The 17,523-nt window shown below is 40.3% G+C and overlaps 1 protein-coding gene across 2 annotated transcripts in view; it reads left to right on the forward strand.

Moving 5' to 3' along the window:
• The window catches only part of PLD1 (phospholipase D1), a gene marked incomplete at its 3' end in the record, with an annotated part of 189,556 nt that overhangs the window by 102,220 nt on the left and 69,813 nt on the right, over nucleotides 1-17,523 (forward strand). For both annotated transcript variants that reach the window (XM_081953448.1, XM_081953447.1), the window contains 3 exons: nucleotides 1,589-1,654; nucleotides 7,808-7,866; nucleotides 12,413-12,505. In XM_081953448.1, coding sequence (XP_081809574.1) covers nucleotides 1,589-1,654; nucleotides 7,808-7,866; nucleotides 12,413-12,505 — 218 coding nt within the window. The remainder of the gene's footprint in view (nucleotides 1-1,588; nucleotides 1,655-7,807; nucleotides 7,867-12,412; nucleotides 12,506-17,523) is intronic.

A 17,523-nucleotide genomic window follows, 5' to 3' on the forward strand; every position in this document is an offset into this window, starting at 1 on the left:
TACTGCACTCTAACAACTGCACCACCGTGGCTCTGTACTAGTCTCCCTTTATTTCTCTGTTGGTAAATATAAATTCAACACAAAAATAGTTTGTCACAAAAGCGACTGCCTGCAAAGGCAAAAACAGAAGCAGTATGCTCCATCTCATATTTGGGTAGGCCAGGTTGCCCTGATAAAAAAACATTTAATCTCTCCCCTGGTATAGCTGACAAAGCAAGGAGAGCTCGTGGCTTAGAGGTAAATACATCTACCTAATATGCAAGTACCCCTGATTCAAATCCCAGAAGGGTATGGCTAACTGATGAGAGCTAAATATGGTAGTTTGAAATAGATCTATACTAGTCTCCCTTTATTTCTTTGTCAGTAATCTTTATCAACACAAAGGGAAATGGACCACAAGCATTGTATATAAAATTCATATTGATGTGCAGTACTAAAGAAGAATTATGTTGACATTCAAATCCAAGTCCAATTTTAAGCATGCTGTTTGTGCTTAGTCCTGTCATGGAGATTTAAGGCTTTGTTTTGTTTTAGGTTTCTCCCCCACCCCCCTAGTTCCTCTTTCTCAATTTTTTGCTTTGTTTACCAGAAAGAAAGATTATCCTGAATTTAAAAGACTCTCCCTGAGAGCAGTTGTAGGCAGAAAAAAAATCCTTATTTTTTTTTACCCTATTCTCAGCAATTCTAAATTCACCCTCCTGTCTTCAAAGTTAATTACTTGTGAAAAAATATCAGTCTTCCTTTCATGTAAATCTCCAGCTATTTCAGATTGCTTTTTATCATTAGGCATTTCTCAGATTCATCTGCAAAGTAAAATCAATTACCCCTTTGTTAATTATCTCATCTTTTCATTATCGTTACCTTCATAAATCATTCTCCTGCTTAATCTTTTTCATATCCTATTTCCTCCGCTTTCCTCTCCACTTGCTGTCTTTCTATCACCCATGCAACATTTCAATTTTGTCAAAAGTGATCTTGTTGTTTTAGTCTGGTTCTTCATAACAACAACAACTGTGATTGGTTGTTTGCTTGCAGTCATTTCATTACCTGACTAGGTAACATCATCAGTGCTACTGAATGTGGGGTTTGTTCCCCATTTATATACAGTGATTTGCCCTGCTAGTGTTGATGGGGTTGTGGTTTTCTCCTTGGAAGTTCTTTGATTAGGGTATTGTTATCTGCTTGATTATTTTTCTGGTGTTAAACCCTGCTTATCTGTTGCTGTTTGCCAGAAAGGAAGTATTCTGGTCTTTTTGTTTCCTTCTTAGCTTTTGAATGATGTGTAAATGTGGTTTATCTCTATATGCCTGTTGATGGCTAATTTGTCTATCAAGTTTCCAAAAATTGCCTAGCATTTTTGAATTTAGCTTAATGTGGGATGCTTAGTTTCCCAATTGAAACTATGGTTAAGTCTGTCCGTATCTTGTGAGATTAAGAAGTTTGCATCATGCCTTCTGAATGATAGTTGATATTCATGGATGTGCTTTGCTAATCCTCTGCCTGCCTGTTTTAATAATGGCTATTGCAATTCTTACACTGATATGTTTGTGTTTCCTTTGTACATTGTATTTCTGTGTTTCCTTTGCAGAAGCAACTGGAAGATTACCTCGCAAATCTCTTAAAAATGCCCCTGTACAGGAATTATCATGGAACTGTAAGTGACCTTAAAATAATGTTTACTTTTGTCTGCCCAGTTAAAGTTATTCTATCATTATTCTATGATTGTTTGATAAAGAAAGATCAAATTAGTGACCTGAGTTATAATGGACAGCTTGACTGAAATATATATAAATGGTAACTTTACGATGTTTTCAAAAGTGTTTGGGCTGCCAGATCATACATATTTGGGGGAGGTTGGATTGGGTGAAAGAAGACATTTTGATTTTGTATCTAGAACAATATAAACCTAGCTACTGTAATTGCAACTTTTTGAGCAAGTCATGGTCAAAGAACAGTGCTAATTCAGCCAATCTGAACTTTATATGTAATGTTCTTTGTGATATCAAGATGTTAGTGTCCGAATCTTGTGTTGTAAAGTACTAGTGTAATGGAGAAATTACCTTCCATTTTTCTTATTTCCTATAGCACGGTTATCTTGCTCTCTGTTTTCACTGCTCTTTTATAAAGGTGGCTATTTTGCTCTGTTCAAAAAATGAAACTCCTCACATTTATTCCCACATTTTATTTTATTGTGTATTTTGCACAATATAGCAAGCTAGACTAAAATGAAATTGGGTTCGTTTGTAATTTAAAGGGTTACACTCTCATCAGTGGTGGGTTCCGGATTCCGTTGCAACTGGTACACTGCAACGGGGTCCACCATGTGAATGCGTGCAGCACGTGCGCAGCACGCACATGCATACTTACCGCCCGTGTCACGCGGGCGCCATACGCTCCATGCACGTGCACGGAAGTTCCAATCGGCTCAAATAAGGAGAGCAGACGGGCCCTCCAGAGCACCATACTGGAATGGTACCTAGTGCTTCCAGCAGGCACTGGTATGCCTGTACCGGGGCATACCGGTCGTATCCCACCACTGACTCTCATTCATGAGACTTAGCATGTGATATGATCCTCCAAAATATTGTTGGAAGAAATGACCTTCTGGGTTCAGTTCCAAGTGGGGAGAAAGACACTGGAAACATGGTGGCTGTTTGGAACGATGGTTTTTAATGGTGGACAGGACCACATGGCTTCAGGTCCTGGGGTAAAAGGGGGTCACATGCCTTGAAGATGTTGAAGAAAAAGGGAAGAGATGCTGAGAGAGCCTGAGTTTTACACCCTCTCTTGGGCCCCACCTTAGAGCTTCCTGTTCCTGTGTAAGAAATGTATCCCATTGGCTGTCAGATGCCCAAGGGATGGGGTCTTAGCTAACTTTGTAGGCTGTCTGTCTTTTGAGTCCCAAGCTTGGTTGAGCTGTTGCTGGGTGATGATGTCAGGAAAGGACTCTGGGATTCCTATTATGTAGATCTTTGTTATGTAGAATAGATTGGCTCAGGCCTTAATGCCCCATTGACAAAGGTGGGGGTGCTGAGTTTCTACCTCCCTTTGAGGGAGAATATTCTGTCCTTTTAATATTTCCTAAAATATTTCATTTTTCTAGGAGAGGTGTGGGTGCTAACTTCTTACAACATAACATAATATGGGTGTGGAGCGGGAGGGAGCATATAACTTACATGTTTACCAAAGTTTAAGATTCACTAAATTTGTGAGAACCCAATTACATGAAGTCCACATTTGCCTTGTTTTGCAGCCATTCATACAGTGATGAAAAAAATAACTTTGCAACTAACCTTCACAGATCTATAAAAAAGGAAAGCTGAAGTAAGATCATAAACAAAGTTGTCATTTCACTAAACAACTGAGTTATGGCCCCAATTGTGGTTGCTAAATGAGGACTACATGTACTATTAAAAAGATTAATACTCTCTTCTATGCTGTAAGCAAAAACCTAGCTATTTACATGGTGAGAGCTGTGGTGGTGCAGTCATTAGAATACAATATTGCAGGCTAATTCTGCCGACTGCTAGTAGTTCCATCCCGACCAACTCAAAGCTAACTCATCTTCCATCCTTCCGAGGTCGGTAAAATGGACTCTGTAAACCACTGAGAGAGGGTTGTAAAGCACTATGAAGCGGTATATAAGTCCCATCGCTATCTCTACTTCACTAATGACATGCAAATTGGGGAATCTGAATTAACAAAAGTTTAATACCATACTGCTCAGCTACAATTTTCCCTTTCAGTTTCTCTACCTGTTTTATAAAACTAACATTGCATAAAAAGATGTTTCTACTCGAAACAGTGAAGTATCTATTAGACAAATCCACAGAGAACAATGCCATCAGCAACATTTGAACTAATGTATAGAGGCTGTGTATCTCTACTTCTAGCTGTTGGGATGTAACAACAGAGAACTGTTTGGTGACCTGTATCATCCCTGAAACTGTCTGGTTTTCATTCACTTGAAACAAACCCTTGAGCTAACTCAGCGGGGGGGGGGGGGGGGGGGCTTTATGTTTTTGAAAAGATGATTATAATTTCTCACCTGTTTGTGTAGGCTTGGACTGGTGTACATGTGTAATAACATAATTGCCTTCTGTTCATAAATGCAATATCATGCCAACTTGGCACTTGGAAATGTTGAGTCACTGGAGAGGGTTTAAATACATAGTGCTGCTGTGTAAAATTTCGTTCCTGACATGTTTTCACCTCTTTCAAACTTATCCCAAGGCAGGTGTTCACTTCCTCTGTGAAATTTTACTGCTTCTTCAACAAGTAATTTCTGGAAGCAGGAAATAATTCAAGTCCATTGAAGAATTATTTCCAGGGCAGAGTTTTGGATTCAGAAGGACAGTATATAGACACAGAAAAGAATACAGGATATGGGTGTGCCTGCACACATATCCCAGTATAATGTTTCCTTGTTTTGCACACCCCGAAGAATAAAGCTACTTCTTGTATTAGGGAGTACATTTGATTGCAAGATATGTTGTGGTCTTCCAATATTATTGACTGTGTACTTTATAGGTTTGTGGCTTTTCTACCTTCTGATTCTGTTGCAATATTGAATGCTAGATTACAAGCCGATTCTACTTACCTTTTACATTGTTCTCTTGGATGCTTTGATTATAGTCATTGTTTATGTCAAAGACTCTTTGTTGGTCTTTGTAGTTCTCCGTGATGATGAATGATCAATGGTTATGGAGTGTGTTTGTAAGGCTTTCTCTTGGGAGCTTTTTTCATCAGTGACGATCAGCTGATTCTGCATCCATTTCTTCACTATACATCAAGGTCACTAATTCTTATTTGAAACCAATAACTGCTTATTGATTTGGTAGTTGTGAACTGTATACTGCAAGTGGTAGTTTTGTAATTGTTGTATTTTTTAAAAAATTGCACTGCATCTCTGTAAAGGTGTATATGAGCATTGTAAAGAAGGAGATTAACAACTTGTGTCTTGCATGCGGTGCCTCACATGGGACTCCTGTTTATCCCAAGTGCGTCAGTGGGATTTAAAAGGTTGACCCAGTTTTTCTGTTATTTGCATGTGGAGGCAGAGGCCTGAAATTAGTGCCTTAAACCTTTCCCTCTGCTCCAAGGGCAATTCGCTCCATTAGTAGAGGATTAAGGCCAAAGTGGATACCTTAAGTCAGAGCACAAAAGATAAAATATGATTTTCAGCTCAAAAATGTTACTTATCTGTGTCTTACCCTGATCGTCAGTATAATGCTAAGCTAGGATGCTGTCACGGTCATAATTGCCGTGGCTTCTGGCTTAAAAGAATTTGAATTTTGTGTTGAAAGGTAGCACAAAAAATCCTTTGGGATTTGTCTCCACCAAACAACCGTTGCCAATTCACGTTCAATTCTCCCTTTCTCTTAGAGGGATTTTTCTTGGTGGAAAAATGTATGTTGATACTGAAATCTTCACAGGCCTTACTTCATAACTAGGTTTATTGGAAAACCTGGATGAAATCTTGAGTATTCCCTGGGTTAGTTGAGGGAATCTATAATTTCAGATGTAGCATAGAAGATGTTACTTTGCTGTCCTTTATGGGATTCTGCAGCTTTTAAGCTCAAGGCATCCTACAGTACTTTTCCACAGTACTTTTTCTGTTAATGATTACTCTGCAAACATGAAAAGATGGCAGAACTTTTGCACGCTCATATTCACCAAATTCAGGCAGTGGTTTATTTTTTTTTTTTTTTAATGATTGAATCCTACAACAAATTCTTTCACTTAATATGTTGACAAGTCTAATATAGACTGGGTGAAATGAGGATTAGTGAGATCCTGGTTTCCCTGTGAAAGGGATCTTGGAGTCTTATTGGACAACCAGTTAAACATGAGCCGGCTGTGTGTAGCAGCAGCCAAAAAAGCCAATGCAATCCTAAATTGCATTAACAAAGGGATACAATCAAGATCAAGTGAAATACTAATACCACTCTATAAAGCCTTAGTAAGACCACACCTAGAATACTGCATCTATTTTTGGCCACCTCACTATAAAAAAGATGTTGAGACTCTAGAAAAAATGCAGAGAAGAGCAACCAGGGTGATTAGGGGACTGGAGGCTAAAACATACAAAGAACGGTTGCAGGAATAGGGCATGGCTAGTCTAGAAAAGAGAAGGACCAGGGGAGACATGATAGCAGTCTTCCAATATTTGAGGGGCTGCCACAGGGAGGAAGGGGTAAAGCTATTTTCTAAGGCACCTGAAGGCCAGACAAGGAATAATGGATGGAAACTGATCAAGGAGAGATTCAACCTAGAAATAAGGAGAAATTTTCTGACAGTGAGAACAATCAACCCATGGAACAGCTTGCCTTGGCTTCCAATGGGAGCTTCATCACAGAAGGCTTTCAAGAAGATATTGGATTGCCATTTGTCAGAAATGGTGTAGGGTCTTCTGCTTGGGCAGAGAGGTTGGACTAGATGACCTATAAGGTCCCTTCCAACTCTGTTAATCTGTATCTGTAATCCTAGGTAGCTAGTTTGTTTCTGGACATTATCTTACCTAGAGACAATCATATTTAACAAGGTTCCACTAACATAGCCAATATGTTTTCTTTTTAATTTTGTTTCTAAACCATGCCTGGCAGTACAATGTGTAATTATAGCCAGTATGCCTTATTCAACAAATAATTAAAAAAACTAAAACATGGCTAGCACAATGTGGAAACATTTGTTGGAGAAGCCATAGTGCCTTTCTTCAGATTTAACACTAAAGCCATATAGCCTGGTTTGGATTACTGTGATGGTTTAAATTCATCACAGTCACCCCAAAGCCATTAGTTCATTAGCTCATTATTTATTAAAATACATGAATCAGGGTTTTGCACAAATATACCATATTTTTCGGAGTATAAGACGCACCCTTTTCCCTCAAAAAAGAGAGTGAAAATCTGGGTGTGTCTTATATACTGAATACAGCATTTTTGGCCAAACACTGGTCATTGGCTTGTAGAAGAGTCTGGGTTCAGTTCCTTTCTGAGAGAAATAATCAGAGTCTAAAAAATTGGAGAAGCTTCTGGATGAGCCCTGGAATATCTGCCATTATGCAGAGACTGTGTTGCCATAACATACCTACTGGTGGCTTTCTCAACCCAGCTCTTTAGTTTTCTACATAATGCTTTGGTCCATAAACTCCCTACAAAGGTTGGGTTTACACAATATACTAAAAGCATTTAGTTTGTTTGTGGTTCTGCATTTTATGTAGAGGTCACAGAATAAACAAGAAGAGTCCAGATGAAACTGGACTCAACTTAAGGCCACTTTTTCTGTTCTCCTTGCCCACAATGAGCTCAGCCTTAGAAGATAGTGGCTGACATGGACCTTTTCGATAACTTTTGCTCTGAAGTATGGGACTGAATCAAGCATTTATGGCAAGGTTAAATATCATAGAATCTTCCCCATTTCACTCAATTCAGTGCTATCTTCATGTGAGATAATGTCAGGTGCAAGAAGTTAGGTAGAAGAATAAAAAGTACTACACGTTTATATCATGCTATCTATACACAAGACTCTGAACCACAAATGATCAAGGTGAATTGGTCCCAGATCAGACTCAACGGACTTCAGAGGCCTGAATTTAGGTCTCTTATGGGGAAGTAGAGACTCCAAACTGATTATGTGTTTGATCCTGCCCTGGTGCTCAGCCTGCTTGTCTCCTACTCATTCCCTGTCTGGTTTTGGTTGACTTTGATTTAGCATCCTGGTAACATTGAAGTAAAGCAATACGTAGACTATTTTTGCATTAAATTAATGGAAAATGTTCCCTTTCCCTTTGTATTTCATTTTTCAGATGGAATTCCTTGGTGTAAGTCAACTGTCATTCATCCATGATCTGGGACCTAAAGGCATGTAAGTCTTGGCCTCTTTATGAATATGTTTAGTGAAAACATTTCTGTTTTCAATTTTCAGCTTCTGGTTTACAGAACATTTTAAGTAGAACATATAACTACCCTAGAAGATAGAGCAATTATGTATGTATGGTGCCGTTTGTTTGTTTACTTAATTTCTCATGTTTATATAGCTGCCCATCTCACAACACAGTGATTATAGGCAGCTTACAACCGAAATAATCATAAAATCCATAAAATGAGTGCAATTTTTTTTAAAGTCAGCAATATTATTGATGTAATAAGACAGTGGACAGAATTGATGTTTAAAAAAATGGGCCCATTTCATTAACTCGCCATTGCACCGAGATCTTCAGACCTGCTGACACAGCCATGTTTTAAGGGACCTCTAGTAAGAGATCAGGGATGTGGTGGCTCAGTGGCTAAGACGCTGAGCTTGTCGATCAGAAAGGTCGACAGTTCGGTGGTTCGAATCCCTAGTACTCTCGTTACTTGTCCCAGCTCCTGCCAACCTAGCAGTTGAAAACCATGGAAAAATGCAAGTAGAAAAATAGGAACCACCTTTGGTGGGAAGGTAACAGCGTTCCGTGCGCCTTCGGCATTTAGTCATTCCAGCCACATGACCACGGAGACGTTTTCAGACAGCGCTGGCTCTTTTGACTTTGAAACAGAGATGATTACTGCCCCCTAGAATTGGGAACGACTAGCACATATGTACAAGGGGAACCTTTACCTTTAGTAAGAGATCAAGGATCGGGGGCATATCTCACCTCAGGGGGGCAGACAATATTCCGTAAGGTAAGTGCCAAAGCAAAAAAAAAAAAAGGCTCATCTTCTTTTGTAGACAGGGCCCACAGCATACCTGTTTGGCCAAACCTGACAAGACTAGATATAATCAGGTGGAGACAGTGGCTCAGATAAACTGGCCCCATGAATTGAATTGGACCTGGAAGCAAACTGGCAGCCGGTGCAGTTCATAGGACAGGTGCTTTTTCAAAGGTGCTTTTTCAAAAGGCATCTGGACTTGTTTTCCCTTGAAGACATTTCAGTTCAGAACTGAAGAAACTTCTTGGATGAGAAGTAAAATGTCCTCAAGGAAAATCAAAGTCCAGTTGCCTTTAGGACAACCATAACCTGGATGACTCCATAGACATAGGACAGGAGTGTAACATGTGCCAATCTAGAGATACACATAGCTTCCTGACCTACTGCATTAGGCACCAGCTGAAGCTTTTGGATACTCTTCAAGGGCAGCCCCAGGTAGAGCACAATTCAGTAGTCCATTCGGGAAGTGACCAGGGCAAGAGTGACTGTGAGCAGAGCCTCCCAGTCCAAGAGCTGGTGCATAACACAAAGCACAAACACAAGGGCATTGAAGCTGTACGGATAATTTTGATGCAGATTTCCAATTTTTCAAAGCTTTGGTAGGGAGAATTGGCTAAATATTCAAGTTATGGAAGGTTGTATCCAGAAGGATACATAGGTGACAGCGCTTAATCGATGTGACTAATCTTGAAAAAGCTAAGCAGGGCTGCGTGGGGATAATTCAGTTGGGAGAACACTGGGAAATCTTATTGTAGGATAGCTGGAAGAAGGTATTGATAAACTATATCCATGCCCTTGCAAGAAAAGCACATGGAGGAGTCCATGTAATCACCAGAAGCTGAGCTCAATCCAAGGGAGATTTTTTATGCAGAAAGAGATTTTCAGGATGAGAAGCTGTGAATTTTTTCAGCCACCTCCTGCTTCTATTTCTGTAGCAACTAGAGTTAGTAAGTGACAACTTCTTGTGAAAGATTTTCCCCTTCTAATTCCTACAAACTATAATATTGCCTAAAACGATGGCAAACTGTATAAATGTGTCACACAATGCCACTTTGAGGATGCTCCAGGCCTCCGGACTGAAAACAATGCTAAACCCATTTATATAACCTGATTAAGAAAAAGGCATGAATGTGCGCATGAAATTACAACAACTTGTGAATTCCAGAGAGTCAAAGACAGAATTATAACTGGATATTCTTTTTTAAAGGGACGTGATGACTCAGTGGCTAAGATGCTGAGCTTGTCGATCAGAAGGCCAGCAGTTCGGCGGTTCAAATCCCTAGCGCCACGTAACGGAGTGAGCTCCCGTTACTTCTCCCAGCTTCTGCCAACCTAGCAGTTCAAAAGCATGTAAAAATGCAAGGAGAAAAATAGCAACCACCTTTGGTGGGAAGGTAACAGCACTCCATGCACCTTCAGCATTTAGTCATGCCAGCCAAATGACCACGAAGAGGTCTTCAGACAGCACTGGCTCTTCAGCTTTGAAACAGAGATGAGCACTGCTCCCTAGAACTGGGAACGACTAGCATGTATGTGCAAGGGGAACCTTTACCTTATTCTTTTTAAAAAAAAAATGGAATTCCTAATGGTAAGAATTCAGCATTATCTAGAAAGTTGGCCAGCTCTCCTTTGCTGGATATATTCAAGCAGAGTCTGGACGATTTTCTGTCCAGGAACATTGAATTTCTATCCTGAACAGGGGATTGGATTTGATGACCTAAACATCTGCCTCTAGCATTACAGTTCTGTAAATTAGAGACAAAGACAACTTTATAGTCAGTTATGAATGGACTTGATTGTACTAGCTGGCTCTACCATGCTTCGCCACGTGGTTCTCTCAATGTTCCTGCTGGCTTATTTCATATTTATTATGTTATCTGCCTCTAGCTGGTAATCCAAGGAACAAACCTTAAAGGACCCATGCTTTGCTTTTAGCTTAAGGCTTTAATCTGTTACCAAACAAAGAAATAAGCAAGCCACTGATTTAAGAAATTCACTGAGAAATAAAACTAGGTTAGAGCATGATCTGGTGCATTCACTTTCTCAACCAAGCATAAATTGTGGTTGCTTGAATGCATCCAATTCAAGATATTGGTCCTGCAGGGCTAAGGTGCAGGTTATTTTGACAACCTTCTCCTCCAAGTAGAGTCTCCGCAACCAGTTAGTTTAGTGTGGGATGGGATATTGTGGATATCTCTCCTTCTGAGTTTAAAGGAGAAGCTCCGAAAAACATCTTCTTAGTGACAGCCCAACCTTTTTGGGACCAAATCCATATGAACCCTATATTTGGCATGTCCAGGATAGCAGTGGAACAATTCAGGCAGACCTTTGGAGTTTGAAGACTCGTTCACAGTAGGCCAGTGAGTTTTATGTTAATTTTATGTTCCATTTTCCCTCTTGTCAAATTTGATTGATTTTAATGATGCTTTGATGTTGAATTCAGCAAGGAAAGACCGTATGTATCGCAAATAAATAAATCAGCAAGAAAAGAGTATATAAAGGTAAAGGTTCCCCTCGCACATATGTGCTCGTCATTCCCGACTCTAAGGGGCAGTGCTCATCTCCGTTTCAAAGCCAAAGAGCCAGTGCTGTCCAAAGATATCTCTGTAGTCGTGTGGCCGGCATGACTACATGCCAAAGGCACATCGAACGCTGTTACTTTCCCACCAAAGGTGGTTCCTATTTTTCTACTTGCATTTTTACGTGCTTTCGAACTGCTAGGTTGGCAGAAGCTGGGACAAGTAACAGGAGCTCACTCCGCTATGCGGCGCTAGGGCCAAACTGCCAACCGAACCGCCGAACTGTCGACCTTTCTGATCGGCAAGTTCAGCATCTTAAAATAAATCTTGCAGACAAACGATAGAGATGGTTCCTGACATGAAAAAAGAAAATGCACTAAAGGCCTCTTCCTTCATGTTTGAAATTGGTTGGGGGAAAAAACCTTGCAAGATTGGACTTTGTTCAGGAATATCCAATAAACCAGTGTTTCTCAACTTTGTCCATGTAATGTGACACCTGGAAAAATACAGTATCCTTCACTTAATCCTCCAGGGAAAGATTGAAGGCAAATGAGGTCCAGGCAGAAGAAGAAAATCATGGCTTCAAAATCTAAGGGACCAGTTTGGACAAAACTCAGCAGCACTTTTTTGTGCGGCTGTTAATAAAATCAGAAGCACCAACATGATCGCCAACATCCGATGGTGAATATGGCACAAGAAGAAGAAGAAGTCCATTTGAAGCAGGGGTGAAATGCTACCAGTTCGAACCGGTTCACACGAACTGGTAGTAAAAATATTACCAGTTAGGGCGAACCGGTATTTCCGACAATCAGCTGTGATGCATGATTTATATTAGCTAAAATCGCCAGATTTCCTGTTTTCTAGCTAATCTAAATCACCCTGCACAGCGGATTTCTCCCCCTCCCCCATTCTATTTACCTTTGCAGGTGTGCTCAGTAGCAGGCTCATCCTGTTTTGATGCTGTGCACCTTCTGCATGTGTGCGCTCACATTGCTACCGAACCGATAGCAAAGGTAAGTTGATTTCACTCCTGATTTGAAGATATATGGACTTCAATTCCCAGAATTATCGGGAGTTGAAGTCCACACCTCTTCAAGGAGACAAAGTTGAGAAACACTGCAGTAGGCAAAACTCCTGGTTAGGTTTTTCTTCTCCTAAAGGCTTGCTAAATCATTGCACCCTTTTTCTTGTCTCTGTCTTCAGAGAGGGTATGATTATGAAGAGGTCTGGAGGACATCGAATTCCTGGCTTAAACTGTTGTGGGCAAGGAAGGTTATGCTACCGATGGTCAAAGAGGTACTTTTGTGGACATTCTGAATTCCTTTCTAAATGCTTTCCCACCCCCCAGCATTAAGCTGAATGGTTTAGAAGCAAAAAAGGTAGTTTTGGGGAGGGGGAAACACCTGGAGGTGGTAGAAGTAATTTTTGCTCTCTAACAGCTGTCTGGTATGTTTTAAGCTGAAGAAACATTTTGAAAAAGATTTGAATGATATTACTCTCACCTAAATCAGATGCAAAAGTAGTGACAGATGGAGTGGTATATATTAAATTGGACCCCTTTTGCACTCAGTTTCATGAATTATCTGGCAATAACTCATAGCTCATTTTTATTCAAGCTCCCCATTTTTAATACTTTTCTGCTTTGTTCCTTTTACTTTCAGAAGGGATCACTTTTTTTTTAACATTCAAAAACAGTCGGATTTTATAACACAACTGGGGGCAGAGAGTAGTGAACACAGCTTTTTTTTTTCAGAATATACTGTTCAGACAGGTAGGACAAATACCAGTTTTGATCTAATTAAGAAATAAATGCAGGACAGATTATTGCTTGATTACAAGTCTAAAAGTTGGTGTACCTCTGTTTTGTGCAAAAGTCGGCACAGAGATTCACAGATGGAAGACGTGTTCAAGCAAAACAGGAGAATCATGCATTAAAAATACCATGTTTAGTTGATAAATGGGATTGGTTACTCAATTCAAGGTATTTTAATTTTAAAGACGGTGCCCTCCGGCCTTATTATTAATTTTATAGAAAGCCAGTTTGGTGTGAGGCTAAAATAGGGAGATCCTAAGTTCTAGTCCCACTTTAGGAAGAAGGCCAGCTGGGTGAACTTCGGCCAGTCACTCTAGCAGCCCTAGAAGGAAGCAGACAATGGCAAACACTTCCAAAAATCTTGCCAAGAAAACTTCAGAGAGTAGTCCGGGCATGAGTTGCCATGAGTCAATGCGCACACACACATACTATTACTAACTACTATTCCTACTTAAACACTTGGTGAATAATCAATGCATACTTTTCTTCTTAAATGAAAGTTTCATTGATTAGGAATTAAGACACTCTAAAAAGCAATTTATTACAATTAAACTTAAAGTGGAGGTATACACTTATAAAATATGCAGCAACCTTACTTCAGACTTACCTTCAGGTAGGAATGGCATTCTACTTACTGATGGTTTCTCTAGTTCATTTTCTGTCATTATTTTAAATGCAATAAAAATATTTTTTTAAAAATAAAATAAAAACAACCCCGATGGTTTCTCTTATTGGGAACAGCCCATGTCGCTTCGGACTAGTCTACCCGTGTCACTTTGGCTCGCTCTACCCATTATGAGGGGGAAACATCGGGCCAGCATGGCTTAATCCCGGTCTACCCAATGCAAAGAGGAAACGTGGTAGCACTTTGGGGAGTGGTGTCCATCTGGCCACACCCACCCAGTCGTCCACACCTGCCTGGCCCAGAGCCCTGATGTGTCCCTCAATGAAATTGAGTTTGACACTCCTGGTGAATGCAATATGCTTCTTTCCTTCCCCTGCTTCAATTGGACCTCTTCTTTGGCAGATCTCTCTGTATTCTTGGCAGGCCTTTTCCTCACAGACGGACGTTTCGACTAGCAGAAATGACTCATTTCATTCTAACCCCTCCACTTGACAAATGTTTTGATATAAGAGTACATTCTTAATTCATGGAGATATTATAGAATTTGTATCTACTGCTCGCAAAATCCAAAATTAGATAAAGCAACCGAAATGCCTCCTGACAGTTTGAAAATGTGTTGCTTTCCCTTTTGAACAAAACAAGATGTGCTATGTTTCAAATTATGTCTTGATTTAAATTTTGTAGAGAGCCTTTTGCCAGATGAATACATTTTGTCAACTACCACGAAAACACCTAAAATACTAACACTTTTCTAAGACTGAAGGATTTAATTTTCAATACTGTGATCTATATGTATATTAAGAATTGACATTTATACCGGCAGATGCATTTTAATTTTGTTAGTTGAATGGATTTTGATTTACAATGTATGCTTTAAAACCACTGCAATGAAGGTCATAAAATCAGGTATGTCATTAAGTGCCTCAATTTATAACCATCACGACTTATGACAGAAATTCTAGAGTCCATTATAGTCGTATTTTGAGGACTATATGTACTGCTAATAGTAACAATAATGATATTAATATTAGCATTCTCCTATATTTAACTAGGGGAAGATGGTGGCTCAGTGGCTAAGACACTGAGCTTGTCGATCAGAAAGGTTGGCAGTTCGGCGGTTCAAATCCCTAGCACCGCGGAACGGAGTGAGGTTCTGTTACTTGTCCCAGTTTCTGCCAACCTAGCAGTTTGAAAGCATGTAAAAATGCAAGTAGAAAAATAGGGACCACCTTTGGTGAGAAGGTAGCAACCCTCCATGCACCTTCGGTGTTTAGTCATGCTGGCCACATGACCATGGAGACGTCTTCGGACAGCGCTGGCTCTTCGGCTTTGAAACAGAGATGAGCACTGCCCCTAGAGCCAGAAACAACTAGCACATATGTGCGAAGTGAACCTTTACCTATATTTAAGTAACTTTACAATCTGTAAGATGCTGTCAGATTTCTGTGTTTCTTTTCGGGTTTTTTCCCCAAGAATTCAATTCCACTTTATTCTTGGCCATCTTTCAATTCATGGTTTCTTCCTAAGAAAACTGGGAAATAAATGTCATCAGACTCAAAGTTTGCATTCTGTGAATGGGTACGGATATGGCCATAGCAATGCCTAAATTTGTCTGGGCATTTTTTTCCCCCCTAGCACTTTAAGCCTTTTTCCTTTCATTCTCTCTTCCTTTTCCTTCTTTGAAACATGTTATGCCTTGTAGACTCAAGAAAGATGCTGTACAACCTTGGCAGTCAATCTGCTACCCAATGTTCCCGGACGATTGTTCTCCTTGGAGAAGCCCTGGGTGTCCTGAAACATTTACAAAAATCTCAATTGAATTAGCAGTGTGGAGACAATGCAGGTTTTGTCCTGGAGTACATGGCACCATCCAATCACTGTTGCCAGTAAGCAGGCTGGATGCCCTCAGTTGCTCATTTGCATTTTATGGAACATCAAGTCTCAGCCTCCCAAAACAGAGAGACAAAAGCCTGTCTTCCCAGGACAGAAAATAACAGAATCTGCTGCATGCACAGTCAGCATTTAATCAGAGTAGAGCTGGGAGGGACCTTGGAGGTATTCCAGTCCAACCCTCTGTACAAGCAGGAGACCTTATACCATTTCAGACAAGTGACTGTCCAGTGTCTTCTTAAAAACTTCTAGTGATGGAGTACCCATAATTTCTGAAGGCAAGCTCTTCCACTGGTTAATTGTTCTCATTCTTAGGAAATTTGTTCCAGGTTGCCTCTCTCCTTGATTACTTTTCATCCATTCTTTTTTGTCCTGCCTAAAGGTGCATTGGTAAATAAACTGACCTCCTGTGATATCTTGTTCAATAGTAGTAACTGTGAAAGGGATCTTGGAGTCCTCGTGGACAACCATCTAAATATGAGCCAGCAGTGTGCAGCAGCTGCCAAAAAAGCCAACACAGTTCTAGGCTGCATCAACAGAGGGATAGAATCAAGATCACGTGAAGTGTTAATACCACTTTATAATGCCTTGGTAAGGCCACACTTGGAATACTGCATTCAGCTTTGGTCGCCACGATGTAGAAAAGATGTGGAGACTCTAGAAAGAGTGCAGAGAAGAGCAACATAGATGATTAGGGGACTCGAGGCTAAAACATATGAAGAATGGTTGCAGGAACTAGGTATGTCTAGTTTAATAGAAAGAAGGATTAGGGGAGACATGATAGCAGTGTTCCAATATCTCGGGGGTTGCCACAAAGAAGAGGGAGTCAAACTATTTTCCAAGGCACCTGAGGGTAGAACAAAAAGCAATGGGTGGAAACTAATCAAGGAGAGAAGCAACTTAGAACTGAGGAAAAATTTCCTGACAGTTAGAACAATTAATCAGTGGAACAGCTTCCCTCCAGAAGTTGTGAATGCCCCAACACTGGAAGTCTTTAAGAAGATGTTAGATAGCCATTTGTCTGAAACGGTATAGGGTTTCCTGCCTTGGACTAGAAGACCTCCAAGGTCCTTCCAACTCTGCTATTGTATTGTATTGTATTGTATCTCGGGGGCTGCCACAAAGAAGAGTGAGTCAAACTAGTATTCTCCAAAGTACCTGAAGGCAGGAAAAGAAACAATGGGGGGAAACTAATCAAGGAGAGAAGCAACTTAGAATTAAGGAGAAATTTCCTGACAGTTTGAACAATTACAGGAACAACTTGCCTCCAGAAGTTATAAATGCTCTAACAGTGGAAGTTTTTAAGAAGATGTTGGATAACCATTTGTCTGAAATGGTGTATGGTTTCCTGACTAAGCAGGGGATTGGATTAGAAGACCTCCAAGGTCCCTTTCAACTCTGTTATTCTATTCTGTTCTGTTCTATACTATTCTCTTACCCCAATGGTCCCTCTTTCTCTCCCCTCCTCCCCTCTCTCCCCCTCACTCTCCTTCCTTCCCTCCATCTCTTTCTCCTGTGTGTGTGTGTGTGTGTGTGTGTGCGTACATGCACTTGCACACACTTTTTCTCTCTCCTGCTGCTGTACAGCCTGTTGCTTAGCAATGCACCTTTTCAAAGCTAAAGTTGCAGTCTCCTTTTTATAAACTTTAATGGAATTAAGTTGGTGTGTTTTTATAAGCAACTTTTACAGTAACGGCTGAGTTTTAAAGTGTTGAGTCTATAATGATGGGCGGAAGCGTTTCCAAACAATGTGCTCCAGAAATTGGAGGCCAGGAATCACTGGCCAAACAAACATTAAATGCTATTTTTGTTGAATCAAATCCTAGACTGAATGGTGGTTTATGTTACCAGAGCACCATGGCGAATGTGTCTTTTCTGAGTCACTTCCAGCATTAAGGCTCAGACGATCCAGTGAGTCACAGAAGAACTTAGCAACTAATTATTGCCTAGGAAAATTTCAACCTGGCTTGCATGGATATGAAAAGT

Source organism: Natrix helvetica, assembly GCF_964273705.1.
Source record: "Natrix helvetica genome assembly, chromosome: 5".
Taxonomy (NCBI): Eukaryota; Metazoa; Chordata; class Lepidosauria; order Squamata; family Natricidae; genus Natrix; species Natrix helvetica.